The 14,340-nt window shown below is 48.9% G+C and overlaps 3 protein-coding genes across 3 annotated transcripts; 1 reads left to right on the top strand and 2 right to left on the bottom strand.

Moving 5' to 3' along the window:
* Positions 1 to 1,848: 1,848 nt before the first annotated feature.
* Positions 1,849 to 5,395, bottom strand: MAA_04093 (SNF2 family helicase; the record flags this gene model as incomplete). Its single annotated transcript, XM_007822091.1, has 3 exons — positions 1,849 to 2,470; positions 2,524 to 2,615; positions 2,675 to 5,395. The coding sequence occupies 3 exons, from the start codon at positions 5,393 to 5,395 to the stop codon at positions 1,849 to 1,851; spliced, it is 3,435 nt and encodes a 1,144-aa protein (XP_007820282.1).
* Positions 5,396 to 5,800: 405 nt separating this feature from the next.
* MAA_04094 (Ubiquitin-conjugating enzyme E2C-binding protein) lies at positions 5,801 to 7,359 on the bottom strand (the record flags this gene model as incomplete). The annotated part of the gene is made up of 2 exons (XM_007822092.1): positions 5,801 to 6,394; positions 6,766 to 7,359. 2 exons carry the CDS (start codon positions 7,357 to 7,359, stop codon positions 5,801 to 5,803), a joined length of 1,188 nt encoding a protein of 395 aa, XP_007820283.1.
* Positions 7,360 to 7,726: 367 nt separating this feature from the next.
* On the top strand, positions 7,727 to 12,328 carry MAA_04096 (cell cycle checkpoint protein RAD17; the record flags this gene model as incomplete). Its single annotated transcript, XM_007822094.2, has 4 exons — positions 7,727 to 8,198; positions 8,257 to 8,889; positions 8,950 to 9,022; positions 9,616 to 12,328. 4 exons carry the CDS (start codon positions 7,727 to 7,729, stop codon positions 12,326 to 12,328), a joined length of 3,891 nt encoding a protein of 1,296 aa, XP_007820285.2.
* Positions 12,329 to 14,340: the final 2,012 nt, after the last annotated feature.

Below are 14,340 nucleotides of genomic sequence, written 5' to 3'. Positions count from 1 at the left end.
CAAACCCCCCAACAGACTTGACAGAACAAGGAAATTGCTGCCGTCACTGTTCAATGACCGCCAAGGACAAAAGGTGGATTCGGACGAGAGACATGGCTATGCAAATCGAAGCCAATAGAGGTTAGACTCGAGTTGGACGTTGTATTGGTGAATTTGCATTGTGCCGGATTTTTAGAATGAATCTCGACGAGGCTCGAACTTTGTCAGGAGAGCAAGTGAACCAAGTCGCCAAATGCTGGGGCTGATGTTGAGGCTGACGCCGGTGCTGATGATCCTTGTTGAACACCCGAACAGGACGCGGGCAATAAAAGGGGCATCTTGGCAGTCACCATCTCTCCTCTTTGATCCGTTTGTTCTGTTGCATCAGTGGGCCAGCCCACGTTCCCTGGTGCTCAGACAGCTGGATCCAAGGACACTCTTTGCTGATCTTGTTGATGAACATTTCTCGTCTTCGGTTCTATTGTACAGAGTACTCCGCAATAGACTGTTGATTCTGCTGGCTGTCTTCACCACGCCAACCGCAAGTCGCCCAAGGGTGAGGGTACATACAGTACAAGACGGAAGGCCTCAAACCCGCCAGCTGAAATTTTGGCGCCAGCTCAAAGCCAGGGTTAAGGCAGTGAACCTTGCCTGGTGGTTTCTTGGTGACTGGTCAATGACTTGGATGAAAAACGTACATGATCACCGGGGTTCGCATCACCAATAAAGTAGAAAAAATGCGTAATCCATTGCCAGTGCATGCCAGCGCAATGGTGAATAGTCCTCCTCTTGGCTGATTCTGCTGGTCCCCGGGCCATTTCCATCATCACCATCGGTGGGCCGTGGATTTGCTCTTGATCAAGCCTCCCAAGGCCCATGTCGCCGATATGCATGCTCAATTTTATCTCAATGGACTGACCGCCTTGGCCCCCAGCAAATGCAGCCTTGAACTTCCCAGCATACCGATTGCGTGCGTGAAGATGAGCAAATTCGTCAAAGGGCTGCGCAAGACCACTTCGCTCAACTTGGACATGCAGGGCAGCTCTGTAGTTGTCCAAGGGAGGGAACATCGCAGCGACGATTCGACGAGCAAGGCATCCAATAAACCTTTATTGAATCACCTAGTTTCGATCCTACTGCTCTCATCGACCTTGTTTCCAACTCTCTTCTGTTCTCTTCTCTGGCTTGGGCTGCGGCTTCAATGCTACAGTCGCGAATTTCATCTGTGCTCTGGACCAGCGCCGGCCACCGTCCGGGGATCTAACGAATCAACAGCCAATGTGCCTCGCACCTCAGCTGCAGAAATCCAGCCACTCTACTAACAGTATTGCCCTGGCTGGCGAAAGCGGACTTGCAAGAATTGACCCGTCATTGCCTATTTATGGGCCTGGGGTGCCGGCAAGGCTAAATGTGGCTTGCCGAGACGCCACTCCAGAATATGCCGGTGTTGTTGTAGTACTAGTTACTAGTAATAAGTTGCAATTTTATCACCAGGGAAATATCATTTGTTGTTTGTGACTTGCAGGCCCCGAGGTCTTAGCGATAATACCATCACGGTACTCAAAGGTTCCACGATAGCTCCCGACGAGACTGCTAGACTGGGAGACCATAACGAAAATTCAAGCTGTGAATTTACTCAGTTGTATGTACTGATAAGTCTTGTATATTATCTTATCCGATCATGATTCTGGATCACCGCTTCAATGTGTGAGCAAGCAAAGTTCCGCTAGCTGAGACATTTAGGTCAGTACTGCCTAACTGTCATAATATTTGTGAGATAACAGAGCCGAAAATGAATTAGACGGGTCCGAACGACCTCCCGTAATGCCCCTAGTAATACCGATTACGCAAGTCCCGGGTGTGGTCTTCTCAATCTTCTGAATCGGAGTCAGTCGCAAATCGAACTCGGCGACCACCCGGATGTGATACAGGTTCATGCTTGTGTAGCACCTTATCCGTTTCACTCTGAGCCTGTTCAATTCCCGGTCCAGCGTCATATGTACGTTTTAACGGAGTAATTGGCGAAATATGGGGCGTCAAGCTGGAGGTCTTCGTTTTTGGCTTGATAGGGGAGTCTCCCAAGACAAGTCCATGATCAGGGTGCAGTTCTGTTCCAAATCCTTTACCAAATACAGGTTGTGGCATTTGCAATGCTGCCATATGGGTCGGAGTTTGGTGACCAGAGGGCGGCAGGGCCACAATGGCAGCATTCTTGATCCAGTTATATATCGGCCGTACGTCAAGGATAGACTTCATTTGGCGGTGCTCAGCTTGCGTCATGTGTTGTTTTCGCTCCAAAATTACTTCGTCAATACTATCCTTCAGAACGAGGGTCTCAACAAATACAGGCTTTTGCTGGCTTATGCGACGAACTCGCCCGATTGCTTGTGCCTCAACTTGAGGGTTGAGAACTGGATTGATAAAGTAGACGCGTGAGGCCTCGCGCATATCCAATCCAAAAGCAGCTTGAGAAAGATCCATCAGGAGGACTCTTCACAACCGCAGTCAGCATGACGGCTTTGAAAAATGCTATCAGGCACTTACCTAAATACGGGATTGTGATGAAACGTGTTGACGTATTGTGCTTTGCGTTCCGTAGTCAATGTCCTGGCATAAATGAGATGTTGTACTTGAAGCTGGAATCTGTCAGACACAACGCTTTCTTCCCACACGAAATCCATTTACAAGCACGTACCATGTCTAGAACGCTTGCAAGATACCAAGCAACATTTTCATTCTCGTAGAAAATGATGATTTTGTCGTCATCTTGATGGCGTACTATGCTGTCAATCAGATACGAAAGCTTAGAGGATACAGTTGATACTAGATGAGTTTGCCGCAAAGCCGGTGGCAGGCTGTCCACAGGAAATGCTTCAGTTGGACCTATAGCCCCAGCTTGAAGTCGAGGCTTGCGACGTCGAGTATCCTCTCCAAGTTTGGTGTTTCCCGCCAAGGTAGCTGATTTCTTCTCTTTGGCATCAGCAACTTTGTCAGATGTTTGTACAGCTAAGATCTTATTTCTCTCGATCAATCCTTCTCGAATGAGACCTCCATTAAGCAAAGAGTTCAGCAACTCCGTTTCATGGGCCGCCTCAGTCAGTAATTTTTGCAGAGATAAAATCATACTTGCTGATGTGTATATTGTATCTCCCCCCTCACCATCCAGGGACCATGAATGGCTTGCATCCCCAAGCGGGCCATGGACTCGAATGGGAATGTCATGATAACGATTGCTGAGATTTCTCAATTTGTCATTGATGGCAACTTTTCCCAGTATTATAGCTTGTCGCAAATGGACGCTGTCTTCGTCACTGATTGGCACTTTCTTTTCTTCCAGGAATTTCTCCGCCGTTTCAACAGCCTTTGCGATCTCTTCCGAAGAAAAAAACGAGCCCCCAAAGAAACTCGACTGTTTTAGATTGTGCACGATTTCCAATAGACTCTTACGCTGTCGAGGGTGAAAGAAGTAGTCCATGTCTGTTCGTTGTGACTGCACGGAATTAAAGATGATCATCATAGCGAAGAGGTTCAAGGACAGCCGATCTTGGAATGAGCCTTCAAGCAAAATTACCTTTTCATCAACAGGCGGCAAGAGATCGCTGACTTCAGATAGTCGATGTCTGATAATTAAGGAGTTAAGGGTCGCCTTCAAACGGTCCCGCCGGCCGTAACTGTTCTTCTTGTGCCGCGGGAGTAACAAATATGTCCCCCAATCCGCACGAGTATCTTCGTTTTCCGTCGCAACATTCGCCCACGGCCTCGCCTTCAGGTACAGCGAAGAGATCGAGCCTAGTCGCTCAAGATCTTTCTTCTCCATTTCAGCGGATGTCTCTCGAGTTTGTATAGGGAGTAATGTTGGGTCTCTCGGTGAAGAACCCGCCGGAGTTCGGTTATCTACACCAAAAAGACCATGTGAGGGCGTTCCAGTCACAATCCATCGCGACGAGAAGTTCATTCTGTCGAGGCCACGTAGCAAATTGCTCTTTCGGCATATTTTTGAATTGCCGAGTTTATGGCCTTCATCAACGATGCAGCGTTTGAAATGGACTACAGAGAGCGCAGTACCACCTACTCCACCACTTTCTTTAACGAGCCTTTCGAATCGTGATTGAGAAAATAAGATGATATCGATATCTAACAATTCTCTCAAGGAAGGAATTGATTCATCCTTTGAGAGAACGCGGACAGTTAAGGAGGTAGTGTGCTTTGCTATTTCGTGCTTCCACTGAGAAAGCAGATTGGTAGGCACAACCACGATGGTTGCATTGCTCAAGTAGATTTTAGTAGGCGCTAGTTCTTGGACAGGATGTCGACCGGTACGACGAAGTTTCGGTGGAGGACGCAAGTAATATCCTGGGTTTCGTTTGAGAGCGGCCTCGCATCGATGAAATTCATAACCAATCTGGCGTCTCCAGGTTTCAAAATATGATCTCCACGGAACGGCGTGCCGGGTAGCACAGGCCGCTGCCATGTCGGCAAGTGAGGCTATTTTGTTTCGTTTAGGACAACTGATACCGCTGCAAAGCTCTGGGGGCCGCGTTGGGAGATTCCTAGTCGCGAGGATGAGAGCTAAGCAAATAATGGTCTTGCCTGCTCCCATTTCTTCTGCCAAGATGCCGCCACATACACCATCATAATATCGTGGTTCTCTCAGAATGGTCCCAGCCACCGGATCAGTGTACCATGGAGTTCCATCATGCCCATCGATAGCAATCAGGCGTGGATCAAGAACCTTGCTTGGCTCTGCTTCCTTTTGCACCATGACGGCTATTGACCTGCGTTGGTAAGCGTACAGTTCTGTGGTGACTCCGGGTATGGTGTGCTCCAAGACATCGTTCATAGAATCCCGAGCGTATGCGTCGGTAACCAGGTCAGTGGCCGGGTTAGGCGAGGGAATATTGTTAAACACCTGCAACAGCGATTCGTTCTCATCGCCTGCAACGTTATCGCCTCCGAGGGGGGATGAGCCATCAACACATGCAATAGTTTTTCCTTCCCATGCGTCTGTCGAGTAGTCTAATAAATGAAGAAGACGTTGCCGCGATTTTCTGAGACTGACACTGGTTCTATCAATCAGGCCGCGATATGCATCATCCGGTAGCAAATATACCCGCACCGTGCCATATGATCCATCTTCATGTACACAAAACTCGAGATCTATCCATTGTGATTTAAACAGAAGTGAGGCTAATTGCAGAAATTGTAGCTGGAAAAGGCGCTCTTGGACGTTGATTGGTAAATGACCATTGTCAGCACGGACTTGATTGTCGTCAAACTGGTCCAGAGACGAGTGATGGCGGAAACTTCTCCAAACCTTGAGATTGATGGTATCCCAGGTCTCTTTTGCAACATTGGAATCGTCAAAGGAGACTCCAAGGCATCCGGCAGGGATATAGTCATGCCGTAGAAGATGCATTTTGTCCACATCTCGTAGATCGTCATCAAGCCGATTGCACTGTGCCTCTCAAAGTTAGAGTCATGATTATCGGAATTATAGGAAATTAAAACACTCGGTGTATCGTTTTCATTCTCCCAGAAAGGAGAGAAGAAAGCTTGAACGTTAGGAGTTGTAAGTCCTATTAGTACTGATGGGATTGATGATAATAGTAAAGGGGCAAGATTCTGACACCAAGATCCGGCTGTTGCCTAATACTGTAAATGCTAATTTCTTCACACTGTGAATCGCCACTCCCGAGGCGTGATGCAGACAGTGCCAATAACACACTGTGTGCGAAAATCATGAAAATCGATGATTTCTTCATCTTAGCGAGGTAACAACTAAATAATCAGCTTGAAGTGGTGTGTAAATTACTATAGTTTCCTATCTCGTTCCGTCCCAACGATCCAAAAGTCCGACCTGCCACTCTTTAAAGGACCTTTCCTTTTCCGGTAGCAGACGATTGCTCGATTTTAGAATCTCCCTTGATAATTGAATCGTGGCAGTCGGAAGACTCAAGTCTTGTACATCTAATACGATTGAATCTGTAAGTTTATCACCCTCTTCTGCGGTGATCTGCTGATATAGAACCTTCATCGCTGTTTTCTTGCCCTGAATAGAGGAGGATGAGTAGACGACATTGGGGTTCAGAACCCAGAGATAGAGCGGCGTCGTCTGATTCTCTCCCTCTTCGGACGCGTGTGCTGATATAAGCGACTTCGCGCTTCCTGATCTGGAGATATTTGCAACAAGAGATGCTGCAAGACACTCGGGTCCGCTTGGGACTCTATTGCTTGGCACAGTCGTGTTGCATTTGACCTGCCACTTGAACAGATTCACTGAGCCGATTTTCACGTTGAAAAGACCGATTTCTGCTTCGCATGCACCGCAGAAAATATGTAAAAACTTTGGCGGTGCTGCATCTGCTAAGGCGTCGGAGCTATTTCTCGCAGCTTTTGCTAGAGTGGACATCGAAAACTGGCAGGATGTAAGCATACAGTTCTTACGGCTTTCGTTACCGAGCGAACAAACGTGGCAAAAGATATGCCAACCAATGTACCTCATTAAGATCTCCCAGCAACCATGGCTCTGATTACTAAGAAGAAATTGGGAGGTCAGCCGTTCACCCAGGTCATCAGAACCCGTCCTGGAGTGAGGAGGTTTCAAAGACACTGGTTGCCCCAGACAGAGGCCGGCAGAATCCAATGATGTTGGGGAATTGTATCGATGACCATACCACCGAGTAGCCTTTGACGGCTGATCTGGCCACCTTCTATTTCCCCGGATAGATTGAAAAGGACATAATAGTAAAACAATGCAAAGGCGTCGCATTAGGCAGCGGAACTTACAAGTAAGTTTTGACAATTGGTTTCATCAAACATGAATGAGGTAATGTCAACAAAGCCGGTGCCAGGCTGGGCAGTTATAACACTATTGGCGCCATATCCTCTATCTGCCAAGCTTTCTTGTTGATGCTCACTGTGATCGTGTGGTTTGTGACAGTGCCAAAACTCCATCATTTCGGCCCAGTTTTCGCTAGGCAAGTCTTTCCAGGATTGTATGGTGTCCTTGGGAATGACGATGGAGTTGCAGCTTCGACAATATATGACAGATCCATGTTCAAGGTCTGAAGCAACCCACGGAACAGCCTGAGTTTCGGGTGAGAAGTGCGGAAATGGCGTCCCTTCTGAAGACAGTGGCAATCGCCATGTCAGTTCGCGAGAAGCCGATTGGGAAACTTGCAATGTCGTATTGCCAAACACCGTTCCTGGCAGATCCAGGGCCTCGGTCTGGCCATCATGCTCGATGCATAACCGTCGACCGCCATCGAAAACTTTGGCTACAGTCCTGGGACCTGGAGGCGACGGCAATGAAGCAGCGATGGAGACTTGTCTGATGTTCGAGAGCAACTCTGCATAGATGGAAATCCGATCCTCCTTCATCGGAACGGTTATCTCGAATCGGTCTCCCGCATCAAGGGCGGTGGTCACTACGTCTGAATTAGACGTTTGCTCTGACAAAAGCAGTGTGGCGGTAGGCCTGCACCAGTCGAAGCGCGGTGATGGGGTCTGGAGCGTTGTTTGTGCTGTGTCTGTCTGTTGAGGTGCAAAAGACGCGGACTCGCATTGTGCAATCAGGACAAGCAAGAGCCCGGTTCCCCCCCACTAATACTCCGTAGAGTACGGAGTACCAGACTGTACATCTCGATCCCCACTCATGACCTCAACGCTTTCAGCATCATAAAAGAGTCCACTTCTTGACCCAACAGTTACCGACAGGAAATCATGCGGTCTTGCTAAATCATCCAGAATGTCTGGAATACTATCATATGTGCTTGGTGGCGACCGGAAGGCTGCAGCGATCAACTTGACCCCAGTGGAAGTACACCATATAGAAACCAACCCCGATCGCAGGGCGCGGTCACTCAAGCATCTGCTCAAGGCTAATCACGTCAACTATTCTGTCGTCTATAACCAGCTCCGTTTCGATAATCATAATGCCCATATTCTGAGCTCGGCATATTTACTCGGTGCCACACCGAATCAGCTCCACGATGTTTATGAGGAACAGGCCAAGGAATTGGACGCTTGGACGCCGTCTCCGGCGGAACTGGTTGATAGTGACTGGGTCGACTTTTTAGGAGACAGGCATTATCAAAGAGCATACGTGGATTTCTTCGAGGACAAACTGGCCATGGAATACGCCTATGACTGGAAGAAGGTGGTTGAGCACTTTCTGTTCTCGTCCGACAAGCCGTTGGTCCATGGACTAATTTGCGGCCGTATGTTCAATATGACGGCGCCAAAGTTCTCGAAACCACCTATACTGACGTGTATTAGTTGGCCACCCTCTAATTCAGCTGGGATATGCATATGAAATGGACAGCAGAGAGGTCGCAATGGAGGCTCTCACACTGGCGTCAGTACAGCACAATTTTCTCTACAAGTACAGCGCTGATGCGTCCTACACGAGGCCCTCATCTAAGAGCAACAGCTCAGTGCTTGATCTGCTTGTCCAGATGTCAGAGGATGAAAATTTCGACAGTCTGTCGAAAGATATTGACTTTGGAAGCCTTGAAAGCATGATTACCAATCATGAGGACCTGATAATGGAGTACTGGAATGCCTGGAAGATCTCCGATCCGGTCAAGGATTTTGAATCATCACAGAGAGCCTCCGTCGCGCTTTTTGTTACATCGGTCGACCATAAATCACATAATTACAACTTCTTCATCGTGCATCTGCTTACGACCAGCTATGCGTTGAGGGTCTTGCTGCCATTCTTCCCAGCCAAGTATCACATCAGCCTTGTGAGGCAGTGGTGGCTTTTAGTCATTGCAGTCTTTGTCTTGAAGGGAAGGCCATGTCCGAATCTCGAAAACATTGACAAGGACTGCAATAGCCGTGGCTGGGAGTATATCCAGGACAAGGCGCTGAACTCCCAGTTTTCATGCGATGCACATTATGTCAAGGGTAGGTTACCAGTGATGGGCCCCTAAAGTTTCCGACTGGATAATCTAACTGACTGCTTAGCAATTCGATCAATGAGGGAAATTGGTAGACTTTGGGGAGACGAGGATACTTTCTATCTCCGGGCGGCTGCAACGTTTGTGGACAATTTTCACGGATGGAGTTTCTAACCTCGAAGGGTTTTGGATCGCATGTACTTGTAAAGGATTGTTTGAGTGGGAAAACTTGTCTTCCGCTGTATGTACACCTATGTGTGAGTCATTACAAATTGAAATTGTATCTGTTCATTACTCTAATTAAATACAAATCAGTTGATAAGCATGCTCCTTTGGTGCCATGCACACGCTAGTGACTGCTTACTTTTATCAACTTTAGAAGTCAATGCCCAAATGGACCAGACGACAACATCAGTGTTTGGGGCACTGCATGTCAAGTGGTACGGGGTAGTTAATGTTGAAGCCTGGTGGGGTCCAGGTCGCCGTAAGCTACCAGACAGATATTGAGTGCACGTGGACATGGAATTGACGTTAGTTCTGGCGCATGGCCTCCATGTCCAGTGGACCGGGTCACCACAGTGATGTTAACATAGTGCCTGGCAGCCTGGCAGCCTGGCACTTCAGCTGGCTGGGTCCAGTCGAGTCGGGTCGAGTCTGGTCTGGCAGCATGCAGTTACCAGACTTGGGGCAAACATTCAATGTTGAATCGACGCAACTACCTCTAAGTACTTAGTGTTACTTTCTCCCATCACCCGCCGTCAACACCAGACCAGTTGGCAGCCTTCCCGACCGACTGGTTGAGCTCAATTCTACAAACCCAGCCCGTATGGAACTCCGGATACACAAATGCTTCAGTCGCTTTGATGGCACCGTCCGCGAAACGCCGCAGGCGGAACCCAGTTGAGGCGTCTGATGACGAAGATGAGCAGCCTCGAGCCAACACCCTCTCCAATTTCCTTCTGTCTTCGCCAAGCTCTTCGTCAAAAGACCCAGCCCCGACTGCGTCTACGAGTTCCCCCAAGGGCAAAGGTTTTGCGGGCCAATCTGGCACCAGTTTTTCTCCTCGAAAGACGCGGCAGGCAAGCTTACAGAAGAATGGTAGCAGTCCCAGCCCCAAGAAGTCCAAAAATGTTGGACGAATCGAAGAAAGGGGCAAGACGGCCGATCTCAAAGCACTCTTTTTGAAACAAGCCCAACGGGCCACGAAGCCGGGGAATGGCAGCGAAAAGCGACCTTCGCCCATCGATGACCCCATCAGCGATCCAATATCCGAAGATGACGAAATATCAGAACTCAAGGCTTGCTCATCGAGCTTGGTCAGCCAACATGCCCGTAAGAGATTGAAAAATGGGAGTGCAACTGCGGCGAGCGAGTCGTCGAACACTGGCTCAATGTTCCTCAAACCACCCAGACCTGCAAATCCAGTTGGTGTCGATGACGATTTGCGACCATGGTCGGAGCGGTTCGGGCCACGAAATCTGGATGAGCTGGCAGTCCACAAGAAGAAAGTTGCAGATGTTCGAAGATGGCTAGAGGATGTCATGTCAGGACGCATGCGACAGCGGATTTTGATCCTCAAAGGGGCAGCAGGCTCGGGCAAGACAACCACTGTCCGGCTGTTGGCGACCGATATGGGGTGTGAACTCCTTGAATGGAAAAACCCTACGACGAATTCGGGCACGGGATATGTTTCTGTGTCGGGCCAGTTCGGGGAATTCCTTGGCCGTAGCGGCAAGTTTGGGACACTGGATGTGGAGGAGCCGGCTAACACAACCATGAAGAACTCAAATGGGCTTGCTCAAAGTCGAGCCAAGCGAATCATTCTCGTAGAGGAGTTCCCAAACACATTTTCAAGGTCCTCGTCAGCGTTGACCTCTTTCCGCAGCACAATACTCCAGTACTTGGCTGCGCACACGCCTTCACTAGCCAGCTTTGGGAAGGCACCTCAGCATAGGAATCAGATCAGTCCGATTGTTTTGGTCATTTCAGAGACCTTGTTGACAACAACATCCGCAACAGCCGATAGCCTTACGGCTCACCGTCTGCTGGGACCAGAAATACTTCGTCACCCTGGTGTTGGTGTGATAGAGTTCAATGCAATTGCACCTTCGATCCTGGCAAAGGCCCTGGAGCTTGTCGTCTTAAAGGAAGCGAGAAAGTCTGGCCGCAAACGAACTCCTGGACCCCAAGTGCTTAAGAGACTGGGCGAAATTGGAGACATTCGAAACGCCGTCTCCTCTCTCGAGTTCTTGTGCCTCAAAGGGGACCAAGACTCGGACTGGGGAGCCAAGGTCGCTTTTACCAAAATCAAAAAAAGTACGAGGGATTCGATTACTTTGACAAAGGGGGAAGCAGAGAGCCTAGAGTTGATATCGCAACGCGAAGCCAGCCTGGGCATATTTCACGCAGTTGGCAAAATCGTGTATAACAAGAGGGACGAAAAGGCGCCAGCAAATGATGCTGTCGAAAACCTTCCCCCGTTCCTATCAGAATATGCCCGGCCGAAGAGGTCGCAAGTATCTGTTGATTCTCTTATTGATGAAATCGGTACAGACACTCATACATTCATATCCGCCCTCCATGAGAATTACATTCTTTCATGTGAGAGCACTGACCCTATGGATTTATCAACACCAGTGGACTATGTCAATGAATGTATAGAGTGTTTATCAGAAAGCGATCTTCTCTGTCCGTCCCGAGACGTATTTTTTGGAGGTAGGGGCGGTTTTGGTGGTTTCAGCGGTCGAGAGACAGGCAGCCATCTTCTTCGGCAGGACGAGATGACATTTCAAGTCGCCGTTAGAGGTATGCTCTTCTCCTTACCAAGCCCGGTCAAACGCAAGACAACTACAATGACCAAAGGCAGCGATGCATTCAAGATGTTTTATCCAACAAGTTTGAAGCTTTGGAAGGCCAAGGAAGAGATTGAGGGCATTATCGACATGTGGTCATCAAGGATACTGAAGGGCGGATCAGAACTGGCAACAAAAAATCTAACAGACGGAGCAAATGCATTTCTGAGGACCCAATCCTCTGGAGAGCCTTCTTCTTGGATGCAGCGCCAACAGGCACGCGCTGCAACTGCAAACACCACCGAGCAACAGGAAGAATCCTCGGCCCCATCGCCCTTGCTGTCACTGGGCAGCTCAGCTCAGCGGGAAATGCTCCTCGACCGCCTACCTTACATGGCTCACATGGCACGAACCCGAAGAACAGGTTTGAGACTACGAGATCTTGAAAAAGTCGTGTCCTTTCATGGCGTCACGGCTGCCGCCGATGAAGAATTCGAGGCAGAGGATGATGCAACGCTGGGCGAGGCTTGGGCTACAGACAAACCCTCGGAAGAATCAAGTCCACGCAAGAAGACTGCGCGGATTAAAGCAGGCGGCATGTCCGGCATGTTAGATCAAAAGTTAGTATTAAGCGACGATGATATCGAGGATTGAAAGAGGGCGTGCGCTTTTTTTTACTGTACTACTATATTTAATTTCCACACCAACGGCTGGGGTAAGCAGGCAGCACTTGAGGCGTTTATGACGAGCATGAGCTAGTTGCGCGGGATATGGGGCTCCCGACAGCACTCGAGAGTGCTTGTCCCAGGTACTTGAGCACGGTGCTCATCAATTTGCTTGTTTCTGTCACACAGAAGGTCCAGATCTTGTTCACGCTCTTGTTGGTAAAGTTTGGCGATCCAACTTGCAACTCAAGCTGTCATGTAAAATAATAGTACCCAAAGGCGTCAATGGGGCCCGCACTACCAACATTGAACCAGCAGCAATCCATTCATGCAGCCAATATGTACGTCCCCGGCATCATCCAAAGTCCACCAGCAAGCTACTTGTAATTGTATATTACTAGTACTACGGAGTAGCTCGAGCTGGTTTGGTCTTGCACATGTGCGGTTTGCCACATCTGCAGGTGCTCGGACCCGCGTGTGCCACCAGGGAGGGGGCAAGAGAATGGCGGCTGGGCCCCGGCCAGGCCCGAAAGAAGGACCACCCGACCAGCTCCATAGTAATAATCACAACCTGAGGCTGAGGCGCCGTTTGCGGTCTGCCAGCCAGAGCGCGTTACAAGCTGCGACTCGACTATGGAGTACTGGTCCGAGAGTCCAGTTACAGGGACGCAGCATTTGGATTCCAACGAGGGTGCCCTGTCCGTCTCGACCTGTTCGTCCCATCCATCGACCCTGCAGCGAGCTAAATCAAGCCACCACGCTTCTTCCATGCCCTCGCCGCCGGGAAGGAAAGTAATTGCGGAACAGCGGCTATTATGGAATTGGGCCACGACAACGCCGTCAGTTTTTACCCGACTTGTAAACGCCGCGTGGTTGGAGAACAAGCAATAAAAAAAAGGTTAGCCCACGACAGATAAAAGAGCAAAAGAAAAATAAGAATAAACAAGACACTCCTGAGAAGCGGGGCTTGGGGCCATGCCCGGACCAAAAAGCAACTGCTTTATGCAGGAGATTGCTGCACCAAGCATTTGGTTTGTTTGGGCCTACAGCACGTTGAGCACGTTGAGCGGGTTGCAAAGTACATACATACATACTTTACATACAATCACGTTGTAACAAAGGTTGCATGTACACACATACATGTATGTATGCAGCGCCGTGATATCATGCTGTACAAAGCACACTTGGCCACATGATATTGGTGCTTTCTTGCTTCGGCGCTGGCTCCGCAACCCACAAACCCAGCGCCCGAGAGTCGTGATGAAACAACATAACCTCGCCGCATTCATCAATACGCATCACGGTAGTTCTAGACAAGGGTGGATTCGGGACAAACGTGCCCAGCTCGTGGACGGGCCGTTAAATTAACAACAGTCGTGTGTCTACCCGACTACCTTTAATGTCTTGCATCTCCATCATCCCATCGAATTCCCCCATACAAGTAAAATGACTCCTTGAACTTCCAGTACGCGCAGTCAAATAATCAAACAGGGCCTCTCCCCTGTGCGTCCATAGTTCTCATCGTTCGTTAACAGACCAGGTCCCTCAAAGTTCAAACAAAGAAAATAAGAAAAACTCGCTTCAAGTAGTAAAATGATTGTCAGATTCCGTCAAACTCCTAATGGCATGGTGTGACGTTGGTTGAGGTGAACCGTAAGCAGACCATCTATACATTATCGCTTCTAAATGACCAAAATTTGTCATCTGGCGTCAGAATCGTGAAGTTGGGCATGGGAAGAATGAAAAGCAAAATCGAGACAGCAAAAGGGTATAAGCGCAGCGAGAGCGATGAAGGAAAAAAAACTCATTTCGTGACATCAGTTCTGAGATGGGCTTGCTTGCTCATGTATTTGTGTCTTGTGTTTCGTGTAGCTTGTGTATGATGTACACATGTGCGGGATTGAGTATTATTGCGATTTCGGGACGTGTAGATAAAAGGATTCGTAAGCCAAATACGGCGGTGGCATCTCTCGAGTAGTTCAGGCCGATATCAGCACAAAA

Source organism: Metarhizium robertsii (genome assembly GCF_000187425.2).
Source record: "Metarhizium robertsii ARSEF 23 chromosome Unknown MAA_Scf_5, whole genome shotgun sequence".
Taxonomy (NCBI): domain Eukaryota; kingdom Fungi; phylum Ascomycota; class Sordariomycetes; order Hypocreales; family Clavicipitaceae; genus Metarhizium; species Metarhizium robertsii.
This window is presented reverse-complemented; position numbering and strand designations above follow the sequence as displayed.